This window comes from Lepidochelys olivacea, assembly GCF_965140295.1.
Source record: "Lepidochelys olivacea isolate rLepOli2 genome assembly, chromosome: 10".
NCBI lineage: Eukaryota > Metazoa > Chordata > Testudines > Cheloniidae > Lepidochelys > Lepidochelys olivacea.
Window position 1 is genome coordinate 50,262,419 of NC_140420.1, and position 18,490 is coordinate 50,280,908.

The 18,490-nt window shown below is 37.8% G+C and overlaps 1 protein-coding gene across 4 annotated transcripts in view; it reads left to right on the forward strand.

Annotated features, from left to right (window-relative positions):
* SCAPER (S-phase cyclin A associated protein in the ER) overlaps positions 1–18,490 on the forward strand; it is a 348,781-nt gene that overhangs the window by 248,615 nt on the left and 81,676 nt on the right. For all 4 annotated transcript variants that reach the window (XM_084641327.1, XM_084641328.1, XM_084641329.1 and 1 more), the window contains one exon: positions 12,036–12,159. In XM_084641327.1, coding sequence (XP_084497453.1) covers positions 12,036–12,159 — 124 coding nt within the window. The remainder of the gene's footprint in view (positions 1–12,035; positions 12,160–18,490) is intronic.

Sequence of the window (18,490 nt, forward strand, 5' to 3'; positions counted from 1 at the left end):
TAAAAAAGTATCCTACTGGAAGCAGTCACTTCCAACAATTATTTTGTTTGAAAAAATAAGAAAGCTGTGTACAATTAAGAAGACAGAAAGTTTACTCCTTATTTTATTCTTTTCTTCCAAAGAAGCCATTTGCCTTTTATGTTGCATTCATTGTATGTAGTAGGCTATCAATCTGGAGCTTGCAGCTTTTGTAAATTGCCCACTGTTCTCAAAGTCTTCCATGTCTTCACAATAGCTCTGGTCACTGAAACACGCTACTTCCAATTGAGGAGGCATCAAAAATAGCAATGGACCTTTATACTGGAGTATTTAAATAGCAAGACAGTTTACACTTGAACAATGTAGTTTTGACTTGGAGGAGAACCAAATTATCTTCAAATGCATAGCTCAGAACTTTCTTGAATAGAGGTTAGTTAATTAGCATTGCTGTTCCCCAGCCACATGCTATTAAACATGGTATCAAATTCAAATATGTTTATGTTTATATTTAAAATACTTTTTTAACCAGTGAGGCCTGCATGTTGGGAATGCAGTTGCTAGGCAGTCATGCATTACAGCTGGGAAATATTGTCCAAAATGTAGTTTAAAATTCTTTCACTTTCTGAATATCCTTCTAGTGGCAAAAAATTGCAGCACATGGAGAAAAATAATAGTTTAGTAACTTCGTACTGTGCAAGAAATAATAAGTAAATATTTTTACTATGATATAGTTCGTTCTTTTAAAGATGTGAAGCATCTTTGATTTGTGTATGATTTATTAGCAGTACAAATCATGACTCTTTGAAAGGTATTTGAAAATGCTGAACACTTAGCACAGGATATATGTTTTCAGATTGCTTCCTAGACCGTTTATATCCTGTGATTATGAGTAACATTATAAACATTATAAAACATTTTGAAAAGTGGATAAAGCAATTTTGCATTTGTAGGGAACTTACAAACAGCTGTCAGTTATTTTGACATTTTTTATGTTCATGGAAATTGAAAGAAATGGTAACATTCCAAAATGATGCAAAACAAGTACATTAAAAAAAAATAAAAATCATTCCAAAACAAAGAAATTCTAAATTTAACACTGACATTCCTTCCAACAAATACTGTGCGAATGGAACTTTTTGCTGGGATTTTGTGTTGTATTTCTCTGAGGCATTGATACACAGTTCCATTTACAGATTTATCATAAGTGTTCGGTTCTGTATAGACTAATTTCAGTTAAAATTTACATAACCGTTTCAAATGTGCTATTCTGAGATTAATTTTAGTAGGAAAGGTCCTATTAAAATCCAGTAGGATTTTACATTGTGCCCATGCTATTTGTATACTACTATGGAATGCAATACATGTTAATAGTCTATTATTATTAAGATAATCTACTGTACTGCACATGATAAGAAACTGCTTTTGAAGTTAAATATCTCAGCCAGTTCAACATACCAAGAGGGTCTGGCCAACAGGCATCACAAACAATATACCAGGTGGACCTACTCCACAAAATAGGTTATTTACTCTCTACAACATCAGCATTTCAGGTGCAAATATTGTCTTGGGTTTTTAATTGGAAAGTTTTTGGATTAATCGAAAACTTTCAGAAATTCTGTATGTTGACTACATTGTAAATGAAGGAAACAGATGAACTAATGACATAAATTTTACATATTACAAATTATATAACTGAGTCTGAGAAACTTGTCTGGCCAAGTTTCAGCCTAATGCAAATAAGAATGGCAGATTTATAAACCCTTCAAAAATTAGGCTAGAATGGGAACACAAACAGAGCTATAATGTCAAACTTCACCTATTTTTCTAGCTCTGTTAAAAGATCTGTGAGAGATAACTTTACCTTTAAAATAATGAAGGTAACATTAGAATTTAGAGTATGTCTGTTTATTATAGTATATAAAATAAACATGTATTGGCACCATTTCATGTTTGGCCATGATTCATTCACATGGTGTATCTATTCCAAATCAGCTGTCGCCAAGATCAGAATCAATATAGTTCACTAGGTAGATCAGGAAATCCCAGTTTGGAGCTTTTATGTTGTAGAGTTTATGATTAAATGTGTGTGTGGATATTGGCATTCATGAAATTATAGTATTTTTATGAATGGAAAGAGTTGCAATGTTTTTTTGTGTTTGTCTAAATAGGAAGTGATCAGGATTAATCTTTTCAGATCTAATGTATTTATTGCAATTCATTGAAGTAGAAAGACATTTTAATTATTTTCTTAATAGACTATCTTATACAATGCATATTTCTTTATGCAATTCATGATCTTTGTGTTTGCACCTGTATATTTTACATGAGGCGTATGTATTTACTTGTAAACAATCACTTCATCTCTCTTTTTTTCTCTTCTACTTCCAATTTTTAGAGTTCATGTGGTACAAAATAGTAGTTAAAATGTTCAGGATAATGGACTCCATAAGCAGTAAGAATATGTGAATGCATTTAAAAGGTATTGTGCTAAAATGTGACCATTTTATGAGACTACAGAGAAATAGAAAGACATCTAATTGAAAACATAGTTTTATTTGTCATATGTTAACTTGTTCCTGAGTACAAATAATAAATTCAAAATAGTGGGGCAAAAATTGTACATAGGCATCATGGTGGCCCTCTACGCAGGAGTGAATTTCACCATTGGAGACTGTGGACGCAGAGATACATCAGACTGGGCATCTGAAAAATAGCAGTGTACTGAAGGTTAAGAAGTAAAATTTAGTAGAACTTTTACTGCTATAAAGGTAGCAGTATTTCTACCAGATTATGCCCTTTTTCACAAGTATGGATCTCACTTTGCTAGTCAGGCTGTAAGAGGAATTTTCAGATTTGCAATTCAGAAACACATGGTATTCAACTAAAATCTATCACCCTTTCTTGAGCTTGATTTAAGTGTTTTTGTTAATGTCCAGCTATTGCGAAATAAGGACAGGAGACACTGGATATGGTTTAATCAGGCCACAGCTGTGTTATTAGATGTCTGGGACTACCCAACAGATAAAAGTGTACAGTGCAGGTAACTCCATGATCATTTCAACATCTACCTGAGGGCTTCCGCCAGCCTCCCCTTTTTTCCATCCTGGTCCAGCAACTCATTGCTGGGACCTTACCACCCACCCCCCTCGAACAAGGGTTAAGGTGGGCTATACAGAAGTGGGGTTGGCTCCCTGCCGTACCAGTCATAGTACCCGAAACACTCTCCCCTCCCCCGTTTCACTCTTTAAAACAAAAACCTCTTTTTTAAGTCTTTAACAAGCCATTTTTCTGCTCACTGTATCCCTTCCCTATGGAGTACCTGCACTGAATAGCTGCCCCACACTTACATAATGAGTTGCAACATCGTAGACTATCTCCCTTCCCTACTCACCATAACAAAGCCTCTGCAAACCTGCTGTGGGGATGGCAAAAAAAGCCCCACTCCAATTAGCCACTCTGGTGGTGAGGGAAAACTTCCCTTCCAGCCCCCTTGGGAAGGAGTGACTATCATAATGCCCACAGCAGATGCTAACCAAACCTGGTATTTTCCTTCCTCCAAGGAGAGGGAGGACAGGTAGGTGCTGCTCCGCCTGGTCCAGGGAAAAGAGGCTTCTCCCACTGGGCTTGCCCCTTATCCATTCCCCAGTCCTTCCAGTCTCTGGGGATGAATCAGCATCGCAATGCTTACCCAGTCCCCCTTTACAGCAGATTCCGAGTCTCTTTCTCACCCCCTGCCCATAAAGCACTACTATACCCCTTTCCTGGCAAGCTGGACAATGCTCCCCCCCCCCACTTAAAAGTGCAGTGCAGTCATTTGAGATGTTAATTGCCCAATTTATTTCTTAGTTTATTCTTAGAGATGCTTCTCTTCTTTTGATGTGGTGGAGTGGTGAACTAGGAGTTATTGGTACAATTTCCCTTTACGTATTATGAACAACATTGCATCAAGATTTATCTTTTATACAAGAAAATAGAACATCATCATGTATTCCTTTATAGACCCAAATACACCATGGAGTGTCACAAATCCACATCATATTCCTGAGTGTTGTGCTTTGCGTTTGGGGTGACAGCTGTGAAAAAACTCAGAGCAAGACATTGGCTGTTACACACGTGTGCAGAAATTGGATTGTATACATTATTCTTACAAAAAAAAGCCCTGATAGCTATGCATTTAAATTTATGCATGACATTTTTCTTCCAGATTTAACTTTTTCAGACAATATAAATATCTTGTGTGTATGTTTTGTTGTTGAGGATGTTAACTAACACCACCATTTTTCAAACCATACCCCCTTTTGAGGGCTGTGCTAACAGAAATCCATAGCTATCAGGGCTTTTTTTAGTGAATGGCAAAACCTCACTTTGGCATGGAATCTGCTTTTTATTTTAACCCGTTAAAAGTGTTATACAAATCAACTTTAAAGGTTTCACAGAGGGGGTCTAATACTATCAATTGGTGCAAACCTTCCCCTCCAGGTGACTTTGTTAAAGTTCAGATAACAGGAAAATTAATGTGCTATGTAAGTAAACTGTAACTGGATTGTTGAGAGCAAGCTCCAATTCCATAGGATGTGACTTTCTATGAACAACTGAAGCATGCTGAGACTTGGCTCTTTCAGAGCAACCATTTTTTGCTCTCTGTACAGAGAATCTGTGTGATCTGATGCCTGTTCACCTGCTGTCACAAAAACTCCTTCATACAAACAAATTCTTAAATAAGAGGGTTTTTTCAAGATGAGAAGTTTTCCAACTGACTATCTTTAAAAAGCAAAGCACAGTCATTGGTTGTAGCTGATTCTTTAAATGAAAAATAAAATGTAAATCAATTTTCTTCTTGCCTTAAGTTTTGAAAGAAGTTTGCAATTTACTTTTCTTAGGTTATTTTGTGTTTTGATATAATTTACATCTCTGCTGCGTTTTTAAAGTTCGAGTACAATGAAATGGCATTGTCCTATGTTTAATGCTAACACAATCAAGAAGTAAAAACGTGGAAATAAATTAAACTAAACATTGTCATGTATTAATTATCTGCGTGACTTCCCCCACCAAAATAGGTCTTGCTAAAGGATACCACTCCATTTAACTAAAATAGACAGTTTGTGTGGCATTGTATGATTTAACCATTTATGCTCATCTTAAATTAGGAATCTGTCTGCTATTTTGTGATGAGGTTAAGCTATTTAGAAGTAGGTGAGGAGATTACACAGGCTATTATCCACATCTCTCTTTCCCCAAAATCCTGGCAGCATGGTGCAGATCAGAACTTTAATCCCATGTCTACAAGATAAAGCTTTATTATAAAAAGATTTAACAATATGCCTGTTGTTTTGTACTGCTCAGATTGTTAGTTAGACCAGCAGGACAGCAAATGCTGCAAGAAAGATGTGGCATTTGTAAAAGACAGATGATCCATTTAGTGTGGGGGGGTCACTTTTTTAAGAACAAAACACTCAAAGGGGAGGAGAAAGATTTGGATTATAATAGGTTTTATTATTGGTGTTAAGGTATTAAGAATTAGTGTCCAGGTGTATTATTTTTAGAGAAGCATTTTATAATTTTCATAACTGATTGACACTGTTGTTCAGCTTTCTGATTACAGAACAAGCCATAATTTAGCATACTTGAGTAAAAATTCCCAGTTTTCTAATATTTTATCTGTGTGCCTTCAATGAAAATCAAATTGGAATTACACAGCAAAAGCCCTGCATGAGTAACAGAACCCAGGCAGGGAACAGGATTACTTCCTCTGCCATGGTCTTGCTTACTGACCTGCGGGCAAATCACTTAACCTTTCTGTGCTTCAGTTTGGCTACCCATTTTCCAAACAGATAAAGTAATATTTACATATGACAGAATTGTGTTGCAAGGCTTAAATAGTTAGTTCTCTGAGTGAGTTGCACAATATAAATGCAAATTATTCAGAGGCTGATATCAGATAGATGGGGGGACATTTGTTACTGTTAAAAACTTGATTTGAGGGGGAAAATGTTTTTCTTTCCTTGCGTCTTGCCATACTCCTTCTTTCGTCATCCAGTCATAGTAAGTATCATGGGAAGCCAGCCGGAGCTGTAGTGTGTAGAGAATAGTCTGTGTAATATTGTAGATAGAAGGATATACTTGTTAGCATTTGCAGTGTAAAATAAAATATTTTTGGCGATCGGATTAACCACTACCTTAGACTGAAAATACTTCCATAGTTTGCTCTCCCATTTTACAGTTTTTGATCTACTTTATAAATATTTCCGAGTGTGAAATGCTCTATTTATTCAATTTTTAAGTATTGTTCACAATGCTTGTTACCTGAGGTCCAAAACAAACTTTTTCTGCAAGGTTACTCTCTCTGGGGAAACATTCATTCCAGACTGGCAGTTGGTGTGAGGGCATCAGGGTTCTCTGAAGAGAATGACCTCCTTGCAGATCAACATCCAAAACTTGCAGCATCTGTCGGTTTTCATGACCGTTTTTGTCTCTGTCTGTAACAGAGCTGGGCTTCACATTTGACAGTACTCAAGCACAAATCAACATTGCCCTGCTGCACTAGTATATGAACAAACTGTGTAGATGGAAGGAGCTTTTTTGGATTGTTTAGAATGGATTTTAGTGTGGGAACAGTTTCTTTCAGTTAATAAGTCAGGGCCTCTGAACTTTATACAAAAGTCTGCCAGATTCTACCATAAATGTAAATATTGGGAGTAAATTGTGCATTTGATTTGTCATATGTCATATAATAACTTATTTATAAGAATGGATTCCAAACTTAAACATTTGCTGGTGAAAAATAAAGGAGGGTTAGTTCTGTTGGCTTCCACTATTTCTATTTATTAGTTGTAGTAAGTCTTTAGAGTGAGAGCCCATTTGTGTGTCAGAGAATTTAAGATCGCGTTGATGATCTACAGAATAAACAGGTAACTGTGAATTAGGATGTGTAATTCCTTTGAGGATTTCTGATGACATTATAAACCATGTGAGTGAAGCTCAAGTGTTTGTTTATGTCTTTAAGTCTTCAAAATCTAGAGATGTCATTATAGCCTCATAATTCAACATTTGCCTGGTTAATTTTTAATTTTATATTTCATCCTGTATCCATACCTTCTCTCTTCCTTTAGTGTTCCACTGCTTGCCATTCTGTCTCTCTCTCTCCATTCTTTAACTGCTAACCCATCTGTCACCTCCATTCTGCTCTTTTTTGTCAGATACCAAAGCTAACTGCTTTCTTTTCCTGTCAAAACAGTGAGAAGGCCTCTCGAGGAGCTCTCCAGGTTCTGTTCAAACAGCAGTGGTTGGTAAAACTTTGCAGTTCACCCTTGTGGCAGCACAACCATGAATTTGATTGTTTAAGTCTTATAATAACTCACCCAATAATTGAGGGGGGGTTTTAATGAGTATGGGGTTGTAGTGTATTTAACCTCACACTGTGTATATTTAATTCCAGTCTTTCAAAGTTGGAGTTACTATCCAAAAGTCTTATTTTAGAGGTATGCTAGTTCTATATGTTTGTGATACCTTGATTTTATGGAAGCAAAGGTTATGACTTTTCACCCACATACCTTAGTGCACAAACATGAAATAGTTTTGTGTTGTGGGATACAATTTTAGATAGAGGCCATGATTATCCAGACATTTACATTTGGGTAAATTAGGAGTAAACTCCACTGAAGACATATGCATAATTTAGAGGAGAATCAGGAACATAGATTCTAAACTCTTCTGTTCTCTTCTGTACATGAAGACATATATTAAAGATTAACATTGTTCACATTTATTTATGTTCACGTAAGATAAATAATATAATGTATATACATATATTTTGGTCAAGCTTCAGGATAGAACTCTTCTCTGAGCCAAAATTTGTGTATCATAATGAGTGTATTTATAATTGGATTTACTCTAGTTTAGAGTAAAGCTTTCCATCAGAGGGTAGACTTATGTGGTTTGAGTATATGTGCTGTCTAACTTAGCTTTAAAGCTGATTTGTCGGTGTGCATACAAAGTTTAGAACAACATCAGTAGTCAATAAACAACTGCTTTATGTGTGAGGAAAATACTCTGTTACCCTAATATAATTTTGATAGCTTTATTGATACATACTTTTTTTTAAATATGAGTAATAAAATCTGCCAATACAAAAACATCAAAAAATAAATTTAATTTTGCAAATTGGTAAATTTAAGTTATAGTTAGATGAACTTCTTGCTTGACACCAGAGCATTCTGTGCTTGTCTCAGAGGCCTTGTGCAGAAATGGTGACAGTTGACAGCTGTTGTTCTACTAATAAGATTAAAGTAAAGAAATTAGTTGTGCTGACTTTAATCTGCCATTTAACACTGCAAACCACCTGGGGCCTGCTTCAGTGCTGACACTTCCAATTTTGAATAAAAAAATTCTATAACTGAACCTTAGTGAAGAACATGTCTAAATACATTCTAATCATAGCAGCCTATAGTTAACAAGCTTATGTCATCAATTAAAAAAGCCCTCCTTATTGTGAAAAATTAATTTGACATGCATTGGCTTATTCCACACTTTCAAAGGCATTATTTGAATCTCGAACTTCAAATACTTTTCGGATGTAAGATTCATTTGGGAAATACAAAACCAGGGTGTATTACTTCAGATTAATTTATTCTTCATCTAAGACGGAGGATTCTTCATTTTAGATCTATCTAGAATGACGGTTCTTTTTTGGAATTATGAAATATGCCATCTACTCTGAACTGGTATTTCAGTAAGAGAACTACATAATTCGAAACATTTTGAAATAATTTATCAGGATGTAAAATTAATCTATTAACTTCAAATTTCAAGGGTTAGGAAAATGTATTTTCATATTTAAATTAATCAATCTTTCCTTTAGAGCAGTAGGTGAAAGAGCTTTCCAAAAGTTGAGAACTAAAACTTGTCCTTTATATAGTGAAAATAAGCATTGCCAGATGTCCTTTATGTTTCTAATTGTAATAGCTTCATTAATATATGTTGACTTATCTTTGCTGAAAGAAAAATTAAGTCCTCTAGAGCAGTATTTCTCAACCTTTATGATACCAGGGACCGGCTTGTTGCCTTCCTAAACTGTGTCAAGGAAATCTCAGGGACCAGTGCCAACCCATTGACTGGTCATTGAGAAACACTGTTCCAGAGCACAATTTTTCAGTACTACTGTAGGAATATGTTTTCATCCTTCATTTTGTTAAATGAAGGATATAAACCTCTTTTAAAAGCCAGGTTAGGAAAAGAGAGCTTGATTGCATATATATTTTTAACTTTAAGCATCATAGATAAGAGGCATACTAGTTGAATTTTCCTCAGGAATTGTCAGTGTAGATTGAAAAACAAGTGAATGACATTGCAGCTCAGAAAGCACTAATTTGATATTGTATTTTATACTATTTGAACCACATTTCCGGATGAGTGCATTCCAGTCAGAGTGAATATATTAATTTATAACTAGACAATATAAACAATACACAAAATATTTTTATTAATATGGTTATATTCAGAATATTAACAAACAGGCATTATGATTATATGGATTTCCATGTCTAAATGAAGGGAATTATAATATCAACTATCATATAAATAAATTCTCCCAGAAATGTTCTTGATCCATTTTTAAATGTTGCAGCATGTTCTTTGTTCCAATCACAGTCTCAATACATAAGTTTTTACATTCCTCCATCCTTAGTGCCCCATTTGCTGTCACTTTCTTATCAGCCAAGGAAGACTAGATGACATTCCCTTTAGAGTCCAATAATGTTCGTTTTCATTTGGAGGAGAAGCAATCGAACAACACAGAGGAACAATTTACTATAAATTCACTGTCTTCTGAGCATTCTCAGCCCTTACTGGTTTGGGAAATGTGAGAAAGAATTTGAAATTGATATATATGATGCGTCTAAATTGTCAGCCTTTGGAGATGATCAGCTAGATGATCAGCTGCGACAGTGATGAGCACAATATAAATAAATACCTAGGCAAGCTTCCTAAATGTTTGTAGTAAATAAATCTTATTCAGTAGGGGACTGCACAAAAACATAGGTGCCACAAGTACTCCTTTTCTTTTTGCGAATACAGACTAACACGGCTGTTACTCCAAAAACATATTGTTAAGACTCTGCTACAAAATGATGACCTTTGGCTTTCTCTCCATTAAATATTTTCCCACTCCATGCTCACCAGTTGCAAGAAAAAATAAAACTATAAAACAAAGATAAATTTATTTAATTAATTTACAGTTAGTAAAGTCAGATGGTGACTTTGACAGCTTCTCTATAAAAACTTGTCAGTTGGCACTGCCAAGCTATTCTAGAATGTGAATTTTACCAATGATCTCAAGTCTGGCTTGTCCATTGAGCCTGGTTAGCCTGCGTCACATTAGTGATTCCCATGTATTTAAAAATAGAAATAAAAACAATCTCTCTCTTTGTTTTCCTTTTGGAAAGCAACCAGAATTGTTTATTGACTTTATTTATTTATTTATTATATTTTATTGTAGAGTTGTGTTGTATGTGTGTTTTGTGTCTGTGTGCTTGTCTGTACGCAAATAAATTTTTGAGGAAATGCTAAATCAAAGAAAATATTGTTAAAACATTTATTCTGAAAGTGATAAATTCTTTTAGTCTGGCTTATCTCATGTGGCAATGAGTTCCATAGCCTTGACCAGTTCCTGTGAAAGTTCTGACTCCACATAAAGCATTCACTTTGCATAGGAATAAATAACTCCACAAGGTGCAACGTAGGGAAGAACCAGGCTTACTGTATATATTTTGAACTGTTATGGCCCATTTTGTTTATGACTTTCTTTTTGCTTTTCCAGTTTTTCGGAATTGGCGCTCTCCCTTTTGCTATTGCAAACATACCATCTATTTCCCCTCAGATATGTACATATAGCTCCCATCATTGCCAATGTAGTTATGCACCCAAGTTTACAGTCCCCATGATGGGGATGCCAATGATTCACAGTTCCTGAAGAAGAGCTCTGTGTAAGTTCGAAAACTTGTCTCTCTCATCAGCAGAGATTGGTCCAGTAAAAGATATTACCTCACCTACCTTGTCTCTCTAAGGGCTTTAGAGCTTTGCAGCTTTCTCGCTCAGGGGTGTGAAAAAACACCCCCCTGAGCACAGCAAGTTTCAGCGCTGTAAAGCGCCAGTGTAGACAGTGCACCAGCGCTGGGAGCTACGCCCCTCGTGGAGGTGGGGTTTTTAGAGCGGTGGGCAAGCTCTCTCCCAGCGCTCTGCCACAACTACACAAGCCACATTAAAGCTCTGTCGCAGCAGCGCTTTAACGTTGCCAGTGTAGACTAGACCTAAGTCCCAAAATCAACGGGAGATTCACCTGAGGCAAAAGACTGACATTTCACCTGTTAATTGTTCTTTTGTTCAGCACAATTCACCTTCGTTTGCTGGGCCTGCAAGCCAGACCCTCTCTAAAGCTGATCCCAGTACAGTGTTATAAATTAACCAGCAGGAAATGCTAACATATCCTTCTGCTTGAATATTCTGCTACCAAACTGACCAGTGATCTTGTATACCTAGGTTACTTGCATGAGATAATGAATTCTGCCAGAAGAAACATTAGTTTTTCAAATTGTGCAAAAATAAGTTTTACCTGATACTGTACAGATGTTCCTTTTTTTTCTTTTTCATTTACTATATTTCTAATATACCAATGATGTGTGTAAGAATGTGAAGGTGTGAAAATGCGCACAGACATTTAATACCACATGTAACATAGGAGAGTTTGCTCCTTTAAACATTACAGCTTCCAAGGCAGGCAGTTAGTTTTAAACCCAAGTTCTGGTTCTAAAGCAGATGCAGTGGTAACACACTATGGAATTTGGAATGTATATAGGTTCACTCAGAACTTCTGTGTCATGTAAATATTTATTTAACCTACCTAATGCTAATTTGTATTTTGTGTGGAACATGAGTATGAAAAATTAATTAAACTTACCGTCACTTTAGGTTGCCTGATGATACTCCTCACAGCCTAATATTTGATTTTATAGATTAGTGTATTTAAGAAGAAAAGTATGTTGATATTTCATTTTTTATTTTAGGTCACTCTGCAGTGCCGTGAATGTTTACAACCTGACCTGCAGTAATTGCACAGAAAACTGCACCTATGTTCTGTTTAGTAATAAGATCACTTTTTTAATGGATCTGTTGATGCATCAGTTAACGGTATGTAACATTTTTACCTTGAATTAGAAATGAAGTGTGTTTGCTTAGTGCTGGTATACTGAAATATTTGGTATATTAAAATACCAGAAAAATACAGGATTCAAAGTCAGATGTATGTCTACAATGGTATTGACATTGAAAATATTTTGTATGTACTAGGAAAGTTAAAACAAGAGTATCTAGCAAATTTTCATTGGTGCCCCCATCACATCTACCACTGCACTCAGAATGTATACCAATACAAATCAAGGTGATGGACTACTGCTTTTTCATGTGTATTTGGTTAATGTGTATGTACTGTAATTGTGTATAAATTGAAAATTTCTGTTAACAAATTCTGTGAACACACACAAAATATATTTAAGAACTAAACAAAAAACACTTCAGATAGTCAGCCGATGTTTTGTCTTTAACTCTTCCAGCTTCAATTCCACTAATGATCACATTCAGTGAATAGAAAAGGAGTACTTGTGGCACCTTAGAGACTAACCAATTTATTTGAGCATAAGCTTTCATGAGCTACAGCTCACTTCATCGGATGCATACTGTGGAAACTGCAGAAGACATTATATAGATGTAAGCAGTATCAGGATGAGCTCCACCCTGACATCTGGTGGTGAGGTGTGGCAAGTTGTGGAAAAGAACTTCAGGGGCCGATCTCATTTGCATAGGCACACCCACCACGCCTAGAATGAGACCATAGCTGCCCAAATGGTCACTTTGGCTGCTGTGGGATCCCCAGTGTCTCTGTTATTGGGGCAGGAAGAATAAATTGTTATTACCCTGATTATGGGAACTGTGCTTGGAACTGTACGTGGCCTTTTGTTATGATGGAGGGATTCACCATCAACTAAGTAGCACTCGCTAGGCAAGGGTCATGGGTTCCAAAACTGTGTGAATGGAGAGAGGCTGGGGACAAGTAGTAGTACTTGGTGGCATGGGCCCCTTGGTGAGGGCCTTACATGCTGATTGCACTTCCTCCTCTCTCCACTGTGGAATATCAGAGCTAATTTTGATTTCATTAGAAGTCTAGTTATAGGCTGCTGAGCTCACTTTGGGCTGACAGTGCACCAGCACTGGGGCTCCCCTACTATAAGCTGAATTCACCTAAGAGCTGAAATCACTGAGTGTTGTGTTAAGTAGTGGGGGAGCCTGAAGATATATTGTGGAGCAGTTTGCGGGACGGCTGGTGAAGCAGTTCGACGCGGAGCAGTGTGTGGATGGCAGGAGCTGCTTGTGGGCCGTGGAGCTGAGTTCGTGGGGCAGCTGAGCGAAGGAGTTCGTGGGGCGGCTGGCGGAGCGGAGCGCAGCTGAGCGAAGGAGTTTGTGGGGCGGCTGGCGGAGCGGAGCGCAGCTGAGCGAAGGAGTTCGTGGGGCGGCTGGCGGAGCGGAGCGCAGCTGAGCGAAGGAGTTTGTGGGGCGGCTGGCGGAGCGCCGCTATGGAGCTATGGGGCGGTCAGCTTCAGATCACGTAAGGTGCCTCTTACCCCCGTCCCATTTCCACCCAGGTTGGGAGGTAAAGCTCCGCCGATAAACTTTCGAACTCTGGGGCTGCCCTGACCAGGGACAGAGACTTTTGGGGCATTGGACTTTTGGGACTTTGGGTGATTTGGGGTTGCTGGACTCAAGAACCAAAGGGAAAAGGGCATGCCCCAATTTGCCTGGGGTGGGGTTGTTTTTGCTCATGGGTTGTGTTATGAATCCTGTTGGTGGTGTTTCCCCAACATAATGCCACATTGTTTCTCTCTGTTATTAAAAGACTTTTGCTACACTCAGACTATGTGCTTGCGAGAGGGGAAGTATTGCCTCTTGGAGGCGCCCAGCGGGGGTGGTATATATTTTCCCAGGTCACTGGGTGGGGGCTCGAGCCGGTTTGCATTGTGTTATTGGAATGGAACCCCTAGATATTGAACCCGGCCCTTGTTGCTGCCAACTCTGACGGGCAGAAGGGTTACATACACAGAGACCATGAAACAATACCTCCTCCCACCCCACTCTCCTGCTGGTAATAGCTTATCTAAAGTGATCACTCTCCTTACAATGTGTATGATAATCAAGGTGGGCCATTTCCAGCACAAATCCAGGTTTTCTCACCCTCCGCCCCCCCCCCCCCCCACAAACTCACTCTCCTGCTGGTAATAGCCCATCCAAAGTGACCACTCTCTTTACAATGTGTATGATAATCAAGTTGGGCCATTTCCAGCACAAATCCAGGTTTTCTCACCCCCCACCCCCCACCCCCAAACACACACACACAAACGCACTCTCCTGCTGGTAATAGCTTATCCAAAGTGACCACTCTCCTTACAATGTGTATGAAAATCAAGGTGGGCCATTTCCAGCACAAATCCAGGTTTTCTCACACCCCCCCCAAAACACACACACACAAACTCACTCTCCTGTGTGTGTGTGTTTGGGGGGGGTGAGAAAACCTGGATTTGTGCTGGAAATGGCCCACCTTGATTTTCATACACATTGTAAAGAGAGTGGTCACTTTGGATGGGCTATTACCAGCAGGAGAGTGAGGGGGGACAGAGGGTGAGAAAACCTGGATTTGTGCTGGAAATGGCCCACCTTGATTATCATACACATTGTAAGGAGAGTGATCACTTTAGATAAGCTATTACCAGCAGGAGAGTGGGGTGGGAGGAGGTATTGTTTCATGGTCTCTGTGTATATAATGTCTTCTGCAGTTTCCACAGTATGCATCCAATGAAGTGAGCTGTAGCTCACGAAAGCTTATGCTCAAATAAATTGGTTAGTCTCTAAGGTGCCACAAGTACTCCTTTTCTTTTTGCGAATACAGACTAACACGGCTGTTACTCTGAAACCATTCAGTGAATAGTTATCTGAGCTTTATTTCTGCACAAGTTCAATTCAGGTATCTTTTAATATCTAACATATAAGTCTGCTCAATGTGTAGCCTTAATTTGGTTTGCAAACTAGTTAAACAGCAGGCCTATTTAACTGAGAAACTTTTAATTTTGCAATGTTTCATTTAATTTCAGATATCATTAAATATTTTATTTGAAAACTCATTTTTAATTCATAATGACCTGCTCATCATGAGATATTTCATCTAGAATTTCTACTTATAAATTGTGTGTATGTATTTTCATGAGCCAAGCAGTTTGTTAATTGAAAAATTATGTACATGCCTTAAATAATTTACATGACACTGTTAGAGTCAACAAGCCATCGGGACTGTTAATGAACACTTAAAAAGCGACACTCAAAAGATCCTTGACAAACAAAGAAAACCTGAAGGCAGTCTTTAAATTCTACTCTGTGTAGTTGCCAGCTCATGGTTTTTCACCAAATCTTTCCAAAAGGATTCCAGATATTAGATTTGAATTATATTTAGTGAAAGTTGCATGTATAATGTTAGGACAGCCACAACATTGTTTTCTTTCTGCTGAATGAGCCAAAACACGGACTCCAGGGTTAATTACACAAGACATTAAATACTTCAGCACTTTACAAGCGACAAGATCCATTCTGATGCCGAAAACCTTCCCCTTCCTCATTTTAGTACTATGCCAAGACTACTATGCAAAAACTAACTTCCTCTTTTGTTGTAGAAATATACAAGGTATTTGTTATTTACAGACGAATGAAATTGCCAGTCACACCTGGCCATGTTCACTAAGAAAACTGTACTATTCTTAGAGCTACCCTCAATCCAGAACAGAACTTCATAATATAATGCCAAATACTGCCTTGAATTGCAGCAGAACTCCAGTTAGCACCAATTAAATCCCTTGAGCCACACTGAAACTCAGCTTTCTGTTATTAATGTCTCTTGTGCAGATTTTGGGCAGTATATGGCCCTTAATTGGAATAACTTCCCAATGTAATGAAATATGTATTAAAATCATTCTTGAGTGATATACATGCAAGAGGTACGGTACATGTAGGGTATTACTCCTGAAAATGAAAACCAGTACTTGTGGCACCTTAGAGACTAACAAATTTATTTGAGCATAAGCTTTTGTGAGCTACAGCTCACTTCATCGGATGCTGAGCTGTAGCTCACGAAAGCTTATGCTCAAATAAATTTGTTAGTCTCTAAGGTGCCACAAGTACTCCTTTTCTTTTTGCAAATACAGACTAACACGGCTGCTACTCTGAAACCTGTCATTATGCAAGACTCCTGAAAATAAATACTACTTTTCTTACTTCTGCATTCTTGAAAGAAATCAAGTCTGATTGCACCTAGGATTTTGCTTCTTAATTCAAGGAAATTAACGTCTTGGTGGGAAATATTTCATTTTATTTTATTTTAATTGACAGATGACTTGTCAAGATACTTGTCTTATTTTAATTGAAAGATACCTGTCCTTTTTAGTGCTTTTGGGCCAAGTCCAAAATCAATTGATGTCTTTCCATTAACTTCATATGCCTTTGGATCTAGCCCTATGTACCCATTGCTGCACACACTTACTCATGCAAATAGTTTGACTAACTCCAGCATTTCTTATGTGATAAGCTCTTTGGGGCAGGAGCTGCCTTTATCTACATCTGAACATCACCAGTCATATTGTTGTCACTTAACAAATAAAAAATAATATCACAGATAATTCTTGAGTGCATCAAGTTTGCAGGTCTCTAGCCCTAAAGATGAAGAGAAGATTAGGGAAGAAATAGGTTCAGTGCTGGATCATACTCATATTCACTGAATGCAAATATAGAAAAATAGTTTAAGTATCTAAATATATTCCATTGCATAAATTATTTTTATAATTTATTTACACGTTCCCAGTATTTACGTATAAATTCCGTCCAAATTATATATATTTGTGATTTTGTTTCTACTTCTTCATAATCCAGTCATTACATTTTGATGAAGAAGAGATTTACATCAGTGTAACAGATGCTAAAATTCAGAGCTATAAAAAAATCATAACTTTTATTGGTGCTCAAATGTTCCTTTTCCTTATAGAAAAAATGTTTTTTTCTTCTTGAAGCAAATACTGTTATTGTAAGAGTTATGTAAAAAAGCCATCCTAGCCTTTTTCTGTAGTAGAAACATGGTCGACCTGGTATAAAACATAGGAAATAAAAGTTTTGTAAATAAGAAGCAAAACATTGACTTAGTGTTTCTTGCTTTCTAGAGTGTACATTTCAGTACGTTCCTTGTTAAAACATCACTTGTATGTTTATTGTGTATAAGGAAAAAATAGTAGGAAATCTGTTGTAAGTCACCCCTTCTTAGTCTACATCTCTTTATTGAACCAGCTATGTCATCTAGTGGTCATTCAAGGCCTAATCCAGTGCCCGTTAAAGTCACTGAGGGGATGTCTAACTGGAGTTAGACATCTGCGGCTAGCCCATGCCAACTGCTCAGGCTCGTGAGGCTCAGGCTAAGGGGCTGCTTAACTGTGTTTGGGGGACCCTCCCCTCTCACAGGGTTCTAGAGCCTGGGCTTCAGCCCGAACTTGAACATCTATACTGCAGTTAAACAGACTCTTAGCCTGAGCTCTGTGAGCCCAAGTCAGTTAACACAGGGCAGCCACAGGTTTTTAATTGCAGTGTAGACATACCTGGAGAATCTTTCTATTGATTTCTCTGGATGTTGGATCAGACCATGCTATTTACATGCATGCACGTCTTGAAGCTGCATAACTTGAATTAGATTATACAAAGTTGCCAGGTCAGCTCTTCCTTGTTTCTGAGTCCTGTAGATGGACTTCAATCACCCTGATATCTCCTGGGAGAGCAATACAGCGGTGCACAGGCAATCCAGGAAGTTTTTGGAAAATGTAGGGGACAATTTCCTGGTGCAAGTGCTGGAGGAACCAACTAGGGGCAGAGCTCTTCTTGACTTGCTGCTCACAAACCGGGAAGAATTAGTAGGGGAAGCAAAAGTGGATGGGAGCCTGGGAGGCAGTGACCATGAAATGGTCGAGTTCAGGGTTCTAACACATGGAAGAAAGGAGAGCAGCAGAATACGGACCCTGGACTTCAGAAAAGCAGACTTTGACTCCCTCAGGGAACTGATGGGCAAGATCCCCTGGGAGAATAACATGAGGGGGAAAGAAGTCCAGGAGAGCTGGCTGTATTTTAAAGAATCCTTATTGAGGTTACAGGAACAAACCATCCCGATGTGTGGAAAGAATAGTAAATATGGCAGGCGACCAGCTTGGCTTAACAGTGAAATCCTTGCTGCTCTTAAATACAAAAAAAAAAGAAGCTTACAAGAAGTGGAAGATAGGACAAATGACCAGGGATGAATATAAAAATATTTTTCGGGCTTGCAGGAGTGAAATCAGGAAGGCCAAATCACACCTGGAGTTGCAGCTAGCAAGAGATGTTAAGAGTAACAAGAAGG